This window comes from Hemiscyllium ocellatum, chromosome 39, assembly GCF_020745735.1.
Source record: "Hemiscyllium ocellatum isolate sHemOce1 chromosome 39, sHemOce1.pat.X.cur, whole genome shotgun sequence".
Lineage (NCBI taxonomy): Eukaryota > Metazoa > Chordata > Chondrichthyes > Orectolobiformes > Hemiscylliidae > Hemiscyllium > Hemiscyllium ocellatum.
In genome coordinates, this window is record NC_083439.1 from 1,047,506 (window position 1) to 1,061,590 (window position 14,085).

The following is a 14,085-nucleotide window of genomic DNA, read 5'->3' on the forward strand; positions in this document are numbered from 1 at the left end:
CCCAACGACAAAGTTCACTATCCCAGAATTCCCTCCCTAATGGCATGGTGGGTCAATCTATAGCAGATAGACTGCAGCAGTTCAAGAAGGAAGCTCACCACCACCACCTCAAGGGCATTTAGGAATGGGTAATAAATGCTAGTCAGCCAGTAATGACCACATCACACAAATGAATTTTTAAAATTCAATAAGTGTTCTATTTATAGTCGAGCATTAGCTTGAGTATTTTCTGATTTTATTGTGACAAACTAATTGTGATATTTATCCGTTGTATATACTAGTGTAAAAGCCAAATTTTTTAAGACTTTTTTTAAAGGTTCAATTTATAGGGTAGGATAATACTGGTGCTAGTCTTGAAGGGCTGAAATTCATGCTGCAGTTCGAAATACCATATTACAGAGGAACCTTGATTATCTGAAGGACATCATATATCTCATGTAAAGGTCAACTCTACTATATTATTCAATTAATCGAATTCCGGATAATCGAATGCCAGGTAACATTGTTTAGCCGAGTATCGGGACCTTGCGATCTTGCCGGATAATCGAGGTTCCTCTGCAGAAGTGAATTTGACAGCACAAGTAATCCTGGGTAAAGAAGAAAAACACAAATGAATTATGGTAAAGATAATTACTGGATAAAAGCAAGAGAAACAAGAATGAATTGGTGGTAGTAAAATTTTATTTATAAATACCAGTACAAAAATTTAACATGCCAAAGAACTATTGAAATCCTGCAAAATCACACTGTTCAACATTGTCATGGCCTGCTATAGTGGCACACTTAAAATGAAACATTTATTAAATTCTGAACGTGTAAGCACTTGAACTTTCCTGCGAAATTCTTCTGTTTCCTTCCCATTTACTCTCATACGTTATGAACCTCAGCAACATTAGCACATTTGTCCACAGAATTAAAGGTATATGTAGCTAACATGTCTCTCTCTTATTCTGATATGACGGTGCAATTAAGATGATTAACATTTTAACGATATTAACGTTTGAATGTATAGTGAACAAAGTGCGATAAGTACTGATAGACTTAATACCGGTCTGAATGAATTAATCAATCAAAGCGTGCTGTAGTAAACCAGGTGCGGTAAGTAGAGTTATGAATGAACAGAGATGCAATATAGTATAGTAAACAAAGAGTGATGAGTAGAGTTACTGGTATGAATGAATGCAATTTCATTTAAGTGGGTTAATGGGAACATGCAGTTTTCTTTGTAAGATATTTATAACGCAATACACGAGATATATGGAAAATTCAAGATTTTTTGGCCAAAATTAAGGAGTTGACTTTTACATGAGTATATATGATAATTCTTATGTAGGTGTGGCTGGCGAGGCTGGAATTTGGAATACATGAAAACACAAAAGTATAGAAAATAGGAGCAGGTATAGGCTATTTCACCCTTCAAGCCTGCTCTGCCATTCAATATGATCATGACTGAACATACATAGAACAATACAGCACAGAACAGGCCTTTCGGCCCACGATGTTGTGCCAAACGTTTGTCCTAGCTTAAGCACCTATCCATGTACCTATCCAATTGCTGCTTAAAGGTCACCAATGATTCTGACTCTGCCACTCCCACAGGCAGCGCTTTCCATGCCCCCACCACTCTCTGGTTAATGAACCTACCCCTGACTTCCACACCCCCCCCCCCCCCCCCCCCCCCCCCCCCCCCCCCCCCCATACCTTCCACCCTTCACCTTAAATTTATGTCCTATTGTAACACACTGTTGTACCTGGGGAAAAAGTCTCTGGCTGTCTACTCTATCTATTCCCCTGATCATCTTATTAACTTCTATCAAGTCACCCCTCATCCTTCGCCGTTCCAATGAGAAAAGGCCTAGCACTCTCAACCTATCCTCGTACAACCTATTCTCCATTCCAGGCAACATCCTGGTAAATCTCCACTGCACCCTCTTCAAAGCTTCTACATCTTTCCTAAAATGAGGTGACCAGAACTGCACACAGTACTCCAAATGTGGCCTTACCAAGGTCCTATACAGCTGCAACATCACCTCACGGCTCTTGAATTCAATCCCTCTGCTAATGAACACTAATACACCATAGGCCTTCTTACAAGCTCTATCCACCTGAGTGGCAGCTTTCAAAGATCATAGACCCCAAGATCCCTCTGCTCCTCCACCTTACTAAGAACCCTACCGTTAATCCTGTATTCCAAATTCTTATTTGTCCTTCCAAAATGGACAACCTCACACTTGGCAGGGTTGAACTCCATCTGCCACTCCTCAGCCCAGCTCTGCATCATATCTAAGTCCCTTTGCAGCCGACAACAGCCCTCCTCACTATCCACAACTCCACCAATCTTCGTATCGTCTGCAAATTTACTGACCCACCCTTCGACTCCCTCTTCCAAGTCATTAATAAAAATTACAAACAGCAGAGAACCCAGAACTGATCCCTGCGGAACTCCACTTGTAACTGGGCTCCAGGCTGAATATTTACCATCTACCACCACTCTCTGACTTCTACCGGTTAGCCAGTTCTCTATCCAACTGGCCAAATTTCCCATTATCCCATGCCTCCTGACTTTCCGCATAAGCCTACCATGGGGAACCTTATCAAATGCCTTACTAAAATCCATGTACACTACATCCACTGCTCTACCCTCATCCATATGCTTGGTCACCTCCTCAAAGAATTCAGTAAGACATTGATCATTCACTTGAAAACCCAGTTCCTGCTTTCACTCCATATGCTTTGATTCCTTTACCCCTTAGGACTTTAAATGTTTTCAAGTAGTAGTTAGATAATGTTTTGGTCTCAGCCACTTCTTTTGGCAGAGAATTCCACAGGTTCACCCTTTTCCTAGTTGTTCTCAGGTGACGGTAAGGGCTGCTTTGTTGCAGTGCTGCTGCTAGCCATTAAAGTACAATGGGGTCTCACTTTTTATTAACGAATGCCAGCAATTAGTGCTGCATTTTACAAAGGTAAAGTACAGTAAGTGGGGCCTCCTGCATGTTAATAGTCACAGCGCAGAACAGTGTCCACGTCTTGAAATGTTTCCCTGAGAACAGCAATGTAGAACCACTTTAGTATTTGTAAGAGCTTTTTGTGTATGGGTACCTTTATACTAAGCTGCAATTTGAAACTTGAAAAAAAAACCTCTTGAGGAAAATAACAACTGCTAAATATCTTTTTATTTGTAATTTATTCAAATCCTTGCACTTCATTAACTAAGTTTAATGTAGCTTTTGGGTTTTGCATATATGGCTCCAGGGTTAGCACTGCGCCAGGGAACCAGGTCCAGTTCCAGCCTTGGGTGACTGTCTGTGTGGAGTTTGCATATTCTCCCAGTGTCTGCGTGGGTTTCCTCCAGGTGCTCCGGTTTCCTCCCACAGAGCAAAGATGTGCAAGTCAGCTGAAGTGGCCATGTTAAATTGCCCATAGTGTTAGGTACCTTAGTCAGGGGTAAATGTAGGGCAGAGGAATGGGTCTGGGTGGGTTACTCTTTGGAGGGTCAATGTGGACTTGTTGGGCCAAAGTGCCTGTTTCCACACTGTAAGGGATGTAAAGTCATCGTATGATGATGTAAATTGGCAATAAAGATGATTACTTAACATATTGCGCTCGCTGTTTTAGTCAGCAGCAACACCTGGTGTGACACCCTTGTCCTTGGTTCCTCACCCTGTATCTGTCACCTCCAGCTTTTCTTCTTTGGTAAATCATTCTAGATCCAGACAACACTAAAAGGTTTCTCCTCCTGTCCCAGCTAGAATATTTGTCAACGATCTTTAAATCTATGACCTTTAGTTGGTGAGTTACTTGCATAAGGGACAGCCTTCTCTATGTCTTCATTTTAAATCTCCTTTTTTGAAAGATTTAATATAGTTGAAAGGCACATTTGAATTTATGCTGTTAACCAATGGAATGTTAAGATGCTTTATATGTGTAAATAGTATTTAGAAATGGGTAATGAATTTCTTTGTCTTAATATAGATCACTAAATAACCAGATATTCCTTGATAGCAAACATTAACAAATTATCTTTCCTCACTAAATTTAACACCGCTGCATATATTCAAATAACAAAAGAGGAATATATGATTAGATTAGATTTCCTACAGCGTGGAAACAGGCCCTTCGACCCACCAAGTCCATACTGACCCTCTGAAGAGTAACCAACCAGACCAATTTCCCTCTGATTAATGCACTGAACATTAGAAGGGCCAATTCACCTGATTTGCACATCTTTGGACTGTGGGAGGAAACCCACGTAGACACAGGGAGAATGTGCAACTCCACAAAAACAGCCACCCGAGGCTGGAATCGAATCTGGGTCCCTGGCTCTGTGAGGTAACAGTGCTAACCACTGAGCCACTGTGCCACCCCAAGGAATATATGAATAGAAAGTGTTTTGAGGGTTATGGGCCAGGTCCTGGAGGTGGGACTAGAATGGGTTGGGATATCTGGTCAGTGTAGACAAGTTGGACTGAAGGGTCTGTTTCCATGCTGTACATCTCTATCACTCTATAAATGTTCTGGGCTATGTCTGAGGAAACCATTCAGACTTCACAAAGTAAAACTTCTTAGTTTTTCTTTTGCATTTTATTTTTGCTATATTGAATAAATAAATTATTTTACTAAAAACACTCTCTCCTGTCTGTTAGAGTTACATAATTTTCATTTCACATATGCCATAGATTAGATTTGATGGTCTCAATAGTGTAGTTTTCTGAGTAGGTATGAGAATTAAATATTATTTTGTAGCATTGTTATCTTTTTAATACTTTAAAAAAAATACACTAAATAGTTTAAGAAAGAAAGTTTTAATAATGTAAGTCTTAACGATATAGTTTAGTTCACACACTCCTATTGAAAATGATCTAATCCATCCCTTGGTTTTTACACAGTGAGGAGTTACAGAAGGGCTTGCTTTTCGTTTGCGAATACCAGACTTTCGAATGATGAGGACACCTATATGCCTGCTGATTCAGAAGTGAATGGACCTCACTTTGAGAGTAAATATGATGAGCAGTCTCTGCACTTAAGAAATAAGTGAGGATGGCCTTTATAGATTAAAAACTGTTCTTCATCTATTTCCAGCTCACTGAGAGATACTGGGGTTTTTCTTTAAGCAGACTTGCTTATCTGCTATTTTATTCAAATAATCAATGAAGAGAGATTGAATCAATGAAGACTTCTATTCACTGGAACTTAAAATATTGAGTGTGCATCTCATAGAAACCTATTAAATTCCACCAGGATTAGATTGGGTAAATGTAGGAAAGATAATGCTGAGATGAGGAGAAATTGTTTCATCCAAAATATGGTGAACCTGTGGAATTCTGTACCACAGAAAATGGTTGAGGCCAAAGCAGTGGTGTGCAGTTCTGGAATCCACATTCTAAGATTGCACTGGACAGAGGGCAGAGGCGATGTGCTAGGATGTTGCTGGTCTGGAAAGTTTAAAGAAAGAGATTGGATAGACTGGACATGTTTCCCTGGAGCAGGGTAGACAAAGGGGAGTCATGATTGAGATGTGTAAAATTGAGGGGCATAGATAGAATAGACAGGAGGGAACATCACTCAGTTTCATGAGCAATCAGGAGAGAGCATATCTGAGTAAGGCACAGCCAGACACTGTTTCTGGAAATTTGGAGCAGCATGGGAATTTGATGCAGAGGGGCAAAGATGCTTTCTGGTTTGTTTTTGTTCATTGTTTGTAAGGTCGTTTTCTCATTTATAGTTTATAAGGCTATATTCTTCAGATTGAACTGAGCAAAGGGAGGGAAGTTCTAGTTTAATAGCTGCAGCTTTAGGGGTCTATTATTTGGGAAATCAAATAAATATTGACATCAGAGGGAAGTGGTGTGTTGATGATTCAGGATTTTAAAAAGTGTGCCTTTTTTGGAACAATGCATTTTGTTCGCTTGCCTTTATTGGTCAGTACATTGAGTAAATGAGTCGGGATATTCTGTTGCGGCTGTACAGGACATTGGTGAGGCCACTTTCAGAATACTGCATATAATTCCAGTCGTCCTTCTATACAAAGGATGCTATTAAACATAAGAGAGTGTAGAAACTACTTACAAGGATGTTGTCTAGATTTGGAGGGTTTGAGCTATAGGGAGAGGATGAATAGGCTGGGGCTTTTTTCCCTGGAGCGTCAGAGGCTGAGGGGGTAACCTTTATTGAGGATTATAAAATGATGAGGTGCGTGGATAAGGTCAGGAGCCAACATCTATTTCCCCAGGGTAGGGAAGTCCAAAACTAGAGGGCATCAGTTTAAAGCGAGAGGAGAAGATTTTAAAAGGACCTGCAGGGTACTAGTCCCACTTGCCTGCATTTTGGCCATATCCCTCGAAACATTTTCTGTTCATGTACCTGCCCAAATGTCTTTTAAATGTTTTAGTAGTACCTGCATCTATGAGTTCTTCTGGCAGTTCAATTGACATACGAACCGCCCTCTGTGTGGAAAAACATTGCCCCTCAGGTCCCTTTTTAATCTTCCTCCTCTCACCTTTTTAACAAAAAAAAGTCACCTTAGCTTTGAACTCCCCTACCTAGGGAAAAGATATTTGCTATTTATCTCATAAATGTCCCTGATGATTTTATAAACATCTATAAGATCACCCTTCAACCTTCTATGCTCCAGTAAAATAAGTCCCAGCCTCTCCTATAACCCAAACCCTCCAGTCCCAGAAACATCCTGATAAATCTTTTCTGAACCCTCTCCAATTTAATAATATCATTCCTATAGTAGGGCAACTAGAATTGTACACCGTACTCTCTAAGAGGGCTCACCAACATCCTACACAACCTCAACGGTCAACAGCTATACTCAAAGGTCTGAGCAATGAAGGCAAGCATGCTAAATACATTCTTAACAACCCTGTCTACCTGTGATGCAACTTTCAAAAAACTATGTACCTGAACACCTAGGTCTCTGTTCGACAACGCAACCCAGGACCCTACCATTAACTGTTTAAGTCCTGCCCTTAATTGGTTTACCAAATGCAATACCTTATATTTATCCAAATTAAACTCCATCCGCTAATCCTCAGCCACTGGCCCAAATGATCAAGATCCTTTTGTAATCTTAGATAAGCACCCTCACTGTTGACTATACCACCAACTGACTTGAGTTAGTTTTATTGTCTCATTCATTGATGGGAGTATAATGAAAATTGCCACCTATGGAGCCGTCTTAGACACAGATTCTTTGAGTACAGGTTCTTGGGAAAAATCTTTTGAGAAGTAAAGAGATAAAATGTCCAGCACTTCTCAGAATGTTCTCCAACAACTTAGCCACTATTGATATCAGACTCACTGGTCTATAGTTCCCAGACTTCTTAGAGTACTTCTTAAATAAGGCACAACATTAACTGCTCTCAAGTCCTTTGGCACCTCCCCTATCTCTGCTAGGGACTCTGCAATTTCTTCCCTAACTTCCCACAATGTCCTGGGATACACTTGATCAGGTCCTGGAGATTTATCTGTCTTTGTGTTGTTTTAAGATCTCCAGCAGCATCTCTTCAGTAATGAGGACCATTTTCAAGGCATTCCTGAGTTCCCTAGCCACCATGTCTGTCTCCACAATAAAAACTAATGCGAAATATTCATTTAATATCTCTCCCAACTCCTGTGGTTCTACATCTAGATGACCTCATTGATCTTTAAGGGGCCCTATTCTCTCCCTAATTGCTCTTTTGCTCTTAATGTACTTGTCAAGTCTCCTTAACCTTATCTGCCAAGGTTTTGTCATGTCCCCTTTTTGCCTTCCTGACTTCCCTCTTAAGAATGCCCCTACACTCTTTATATTCTTCAAGAGATTCACTTGATCACAGTTGTCTATACCTAATATGATTTTTTTAATTCTTGACCAGAGCCTTAATATTTTATTCCGTCATTGTTCCTATTCTTACCAGCCTTACCCTCCCTTATGGAGTCACAGGTAGATAGGATAGTGAAGAAGGCGTTTGGTGTGCTTTCTTTTATTTTATGCTTGCTTTTATTGGTCAGAGTATTGAGTACAGGAGTTGGAAGGTCATGTTGCAGCAGTATAGGACATTGGTTAGGCCACTGTTGGAATATTGCATGCAATTCTGGTCTCCTTCCTACCAGAAAGATGTGAAACTTGAAAGGGTTCAGAAAAGATTTACAAGGATGTTGCCAGGGTTGGAGGATTTGAGCTATAGGGAGAGGCTGAACAGGCTGGAGCTGTTTTCCCTGGAACGTAGGAGGCTGAGGGGTGACCTTATAGAGGTTTACAAAATTGAGGGGCATGGGTATGGTAACTAAGTAAAGTCTTTTCCCAGGGGTTGGGGAGTCAAGAACTAGAGGGCATAGGTTTAGGGTGAGAGGAGAAAGATATAAAAGAGACCTAAGGGGCAACTTTTTAACACAGAGGGTGGTATGAGTATGGAATGAACTGCCATAGGAAGTAGTGGAGGATGGTACAATTGCAACATTGGAGGGGCATTTGGATGGGTATATGAATAGGAAGGGTTTCGAGGGATATGGGCCGGGTGCTGGCAGGTGGGACTAGATTGGGTTGGGATATCTGGTCGGCATGGATGGATTGGACCGAAGGGTCTGTTTCCGTGTTGTACATCTCTATGACTCTGTAATGCTTCTAAACTCTTGTTACCTCACCTTTTGAAAGCCTCTCACTTGTCAGTCATCCCCTTACCTGCAAACCGTTGACTCCAATCAACTTCTGAAAGTAGCTTAGCTTTTTTCACACGACTACCAATTTTGTCCCACATAATTATTTCTAGAAGCTTCCCCACCACCAAAATTAAACTGGTGTGTAATAAATGGTCTTATTCTTACAACCTTTTTCAAACAAGCATGTATAGTCTTCAATCTGCAGTCTTCTGGCACCTTCGTCGGGTCTAGGAAAGACTGTAAGTTTATTGCTGGTGCCCCTGCAATTTTGACTGTGGATTCCTTCAAAACTTTGGATGCATCTCAGCCAGTCCCAGTCCCTTACCAACTTTGGGTACGAACAGCCAGTCCAACACATCCTTCTTATCAATTTTTAACCCTTCTGTTGATCCAGCTTCCTCTTCTGTCACCATGGCTTGGGTAGCATCTATCTCCTTTTTAAAAAAAGACTGGTGCAGAGTATTCATTTCATACCTCAGCCAACTTCTTATCTCCATGTCTACTTTTTTGATACCTAATTGTCTCTGCTGTTCCTTTTACCATCCTTTTAATGTTGATGTACAAATAGAATACTTTTAAGATTCATGTTTTATGTTGGCTGCTGGCCAACAACGCCTTTATGAATTGCTCTTGGTTCTCAATTATATTTTGCATCTGACTCTGGTAGGGATAAAAAAGACTAAAGGTAAGACCTCTTTTCTACACTCCTTTATAGGTCTTATTGTAGTAGTTACAGTGTAGAACAAACAGGATAGAGGTAATTGTCCCATGCAGGAAATGTACCACAGTAATTTTATTGGTGGCTTCAATCAACATGTTGATTGGAAAAGTCAGATTGGCAAAGGCAGCCTAGAAAATGAGATCATAGTGTCTGTGGGGTTATTTCCTAGAACAGGGTAAGTACTTTGGATCAGCAGCACAGCTTTGTGCCGAGGAGGTTGTGTCTCAAACTTGATTGAGTTTTTTGAGGAAGTGACAAAGATGATTGATGGCAGGACAATAGATGTTGTCTATCTGGATTTTAGCAAGGCCTGTGCCAAGGTCCGTAATGCAGACTGTTACAGAAGTTGAGAGTGTGGTACTGGACAAGTACAGCAGGTCAAGCAGCATCTGAGAGGGAGGAGAATCAACATTTTAGGCTTAAGTGCTTCATCAGGAATTCCTGATTAAGGGCTTTTGCCCGAAACATTGATTCTCCTGCTCTTCGGATGCTGCCTGATCTGTACTTTTCCAGCAACGCATTGTCTGTTCTGACCTTCAGTATCTGCAGTCCTCACTTTCTCCCAGGCTGTTACAGAAAGTGAAGTCACACGAGACACAGATAAATGCAGAATTATTTTGGAAACTGAAAACAAAATAACAGCAGAAGGGTGTTTTCCTGACTGGAGATCTGTCACCAGTGGTGTTCTGCAGGGATCAGTGCTAGGACCCCTGTCATTTGTAGTACATTTAAATAATCTGGAGGAGATGTAGATGGTGTGATTCAGAAGTTTGAAGACAAATCAAAGATTGGGGGCGCTGTGAATAATGAGGATTACCGGAGGATGCAGCAGAATGTAGATAGGCTGGAGACTTGGGTAGAGAAATAGCAGATGGAGTTTAATCTGGTTGTGATGCATTTTGGAAGGTATGGCAAGAGGGAAGTACACAGTAAATGGTAGAATCCTTAAAAGCATTAACATACAAAGGAATCTAGATGTACAGTTCCCTGGAATTGTCGACGTGAGTAGATAAGGTGGTGAAGAAGGCAAAAGGCATGCTTGCCTTTGTTGGTCAAGACCGGGTATAGGTCATTCTGCTATAATGCGTGTTCCGTCAATATGATTTCACTGCAACATTGACAAATTGAGGATGCTTTTTCTAAAGCGTGAACTTTTAAAATGCGTGTTGGCTGTAATATGATTACATCTAAAGCACGATTTTCCTAAATGCAGGCTTGCACAAGACAGCAACCATTATGTTCTAGAAGAACGGACTGTACAAACATTGGCAGGTCATGTTGCAGTTGGAAAGAACTTTAGTTAATTTTAACTTTAACAATCGCAGTGCATCTTGCAGGTAGTACACAGTGCTGCTACTGAGCATCAGTATTGGAGGGAGTGAATGTTTGTGGATGTAGCACCAATCAAGCAGGTTGCCTTGTTTTGGATAGTGTCAAGTTGTTTTGAGTGTTTTTGGAGCTGCACCCATCCAGGCAAGTGGAGACTGTTTCATAACCCACCTGACATGTGCCTTGTCAATGATAAACAGGCTCTGGGGAGTCGGGAGGTGAGTTTCTTTATTCCTAGTCTCTGACCTGCTCTTGCAGTTGCTGTATTTTTATGACTAGTCCAATTTACTACTCCTCAAGTTATACTATTAGTGTGAATGTGTTGATTCAAATTATCAAAATGGTAATTTCTTCTCTTTTGTACCAATATCCAGAATAAATATCCATCAGGTTTCTTTAATAAACTCAAATTAAATACAGGTTGTTTCTAAAGCAAATGGCAACTGCTACTAACATCTAAGTCATAGTCTGGAATCAAAACTATTTCCCATATTTTCACACACACAAAACATAAGATTCTCAACAGAGTGCTTTCTCTTTTATCTTAAAAGAGGCTGATCCTCGAGACAAAGAACAGAACGTGATTTCTCTCCCTCTCATTTTCCAGTTGACAAAGCTGGATTACTGCAAGCCATACACTGACAGATACCAGAATCTGAAGAAAACAAATTCAAGTCAGGTTTCTGTCATATTTAAGTAATAGTAACAGTTTCCAGTCGTCATGAAAACTTCGCTTGGCTGTTTCTCCAAAGTTAGTTAATAAAAAGAATTGCTAGGTTTTGATTATTGTTACCTGAAATCTCCAGGTCAGAAGCAGCAGGTTCCAAAATTTGAGATTATAAATGAATACTATTTTTGCTTTACTTCAGCGGTTGCCACAGAAGAAGTAGTGACAGCAGACTCAGTGGATAGTGCAATTCAACAAGTGGTCAGCAGTGGAGGTCAGCAAGTGATTACCATCGTTACTGATGATGTTCAACTGAGCAACTTACAGGCAGCAAGTGATGGCATGAATCAACCAATCATCGTCACGATGCAAGATGGACAACAAGGTAAGTAATTATTCGCATTGCTGCCTCACAGCACCAGGGAGCTGGGTTCAATTCCAGCCTTGGTGACTGTGTAGAGTTTGCACGTTCACCCTGTGTCTGCATGAGCTACTGCAGAGTGCTCTGATTTCTTCCACAGTCAGAAGATGTCCAGGTTAGGTGGATTGGAAATGGTAACCTGTCCCATAGTGTTCATGGATTTGGAGCTAAGGGGATTAGTCATGGTAAAAACCCCTTGGAAGTTGTGGTGGATCTGGATGGGAGTTTCTTCAGACAGTTGGTGCAGACATGATAGGCTGAACGGCCTCTCCCTGCACTGTAGGGATTCTATGGATAAAATACTAGTGTGAATAAAAGTTGATTGTGTTTGTTTTTCTAGTGTTCTTTCTTTGGTTATATACACAAGGTAAACATTACAAAGTTGGGCATTCCCAGATAATTGAACAGGTAGAGCACAGGCACTATCACACCCTGAACTTGAGCTTGCAGTTCATTCTATGGCTACACTTGCGGATTACTGAGAAAATGCACTTGAATGTTTCAGAGAATTTTGTTAGAGATCACTCTGTGCATTAAGCATTTCAGTATATAAAGTATTTAAAGTTCAGTTTAGCTGAACTCTAACTTGCAACCATTTAAAATAAAGGAAGTTAAGTGCTAATATTTCTGAACTTTAGAACATAGAAAAGTACAGCACAGAACAGGCCCTTTGGCCCATGATGTTGTGTCGAGATTTAATCCTAATGTGAAATATAGTAACTTAACCTACCCACCCCTCAACTCACTGCTATCCAGGTGCATGTTCAGCAGTCGCTTAAATGTTCCCAATGACTGCTTCCACCACCAGCGCTGGCAATGCATTCCATGCATTCACAACTCTCTGCGTAAAGAACCTACCTCTGACGTCTCCTTTATACCTTCCTTCTAATATCTTCAAACTATGACTTCTCGTACCAGTCAATCCTGCCTTGGGGAAGAGTCTCTGGCTGTTGACGCTATTTATTCCTCTCATTATTTTACATACCGTGATCAGGACTCATCTCTTCCTCCTCTCCAGAGGAAAACGTCCGAGCTTATTCAACCTTCCTTCATAAGACAAACCTTCCAGTCCATGCAGCATTCTGGTAAACCTCCTTTGCACCCTCTCCAAAGCCTCTGTATTTTTCCTATAGTAGGGCGACCAGAACTGGACACAATATTCCAAGTGTGGTCTCACTAGGGACTTGTAGAGCTGCAGCAAAACCTCACGGCTCTTAAACTCGATCCCCCTGTTAATAAAAGCCAAAACACCATATGCTTTCTGAACAACCCTATCCACTTGGTGTGCAAATTCATAGATCCCTCAAAGTTGCTACCCAAGATCCCTCTGTTCCTCCACACTGCGAAGAACCCTGTCTTTAATCCTATATTCAGCTTTTGAGTTTGACCTTCCAAAATGCATCACTTCGCATTTATCCAGGTTGAGCTCCATCTGCCATTTCTCAGTCCAGCTCTGCAGCCTGCAATAGCCCTCTATACTATCGATGACACCTCCATCCTTTGTCATCTGTAAATTTATTAACCCACCCCTCAACCTCCTTATCCAAGTCATTTATAAAAACTACAAAGAGCAGAGGCCCAAGAACAGAGCCCTGTGGGAGCCCACTCAACACTGACCTCCAGGCAGAATACTTTCCATCTACAACCACTCTCTGTCTTCTGTCAGCCAGCCAATTCTGAATCCAGATAGCTAAATCTCCCAGTATCCCATACTTCCTGACTTTATGAATGAACCTACCTTGGGGAACCCTATCAAATGCCTTGTTGATGTCCATGTACACCACATCCACTGCTTGACCATCGTCGACCTGTCTTGAATTATTTCTGAAGTTTTTTTTCTCTCTTTTGTAACCTTTTTCTGTGTTCTAGTTTTGACTGTTCCAGCAACTGACATTGCTGAAGAGACAGTGGTTACTGAGGAACCATTGATAAAGAGGCAATATGTGGAGATAATTGAAAATCACGCAGAGACCACAGAAATTGAGGTAAGAATGAAGGCAACCTTTTCAGACTGAGGCATAATCTTAACTCTAATCTTGAATCACATCAGATCTGAGAAACTGTATCCTTTATTAATAATCTGAAGCACTCCAAAGGCCAGTTTCTTTCTGCCATTATCTCATGGTGCCACATTGGCTGGAATCCACTTACTGTGCTGCATACATTATATCCTATAATCGTCATTTTCACTACCAAGACTCATGTCATGCTGCCGGTAATGTTTTCCTCCATTAAACACTGTCAATTGTTGTCTTGCAAAGTGTGAAACACCATATCAATATAAGCAATCTTTGCAAATAC

At 40.9% G+C, this 14,085-nt stretch overlaps 1 protein-coding gene across 7 annotated transcripts in view; it reads left to right on the forward strand.

Moving 5' to 3' along the window:
• gabpb1 (GA binding protein transcription factor subunit beta 1) overlaps positions 1 to 14,085 on the forward strand; it is a 94,662-nt gene that overhangs the window by 53,117 nt on the left and 27,460 nt on the right. For 6 of the 7 annotated variants that reach the window (XM_060853162.1, XM_060853161.1, XM_060853167.1 and 3 more), the window contains 3 exons: positions 4,887 to 4,994; positions 11,566 to 11,748; positions 13,654 to 13,769. In XM_060853162.1, the coding sequence (XP_060709145.1) occupies positions 4,887 to 4,994; positions 11,566 to 11,748; positions 13,654 to 13,769 (407 nt within the window). The remainder of the gene's footprint in view (positions 1 to 4,886; positions 4,995 to 11,565; positions 11,749 to 13,653; positions 13,770 to 14,085) is intronic. The other variant, XM_060853164.1, reaches the window with a different exon arrangement.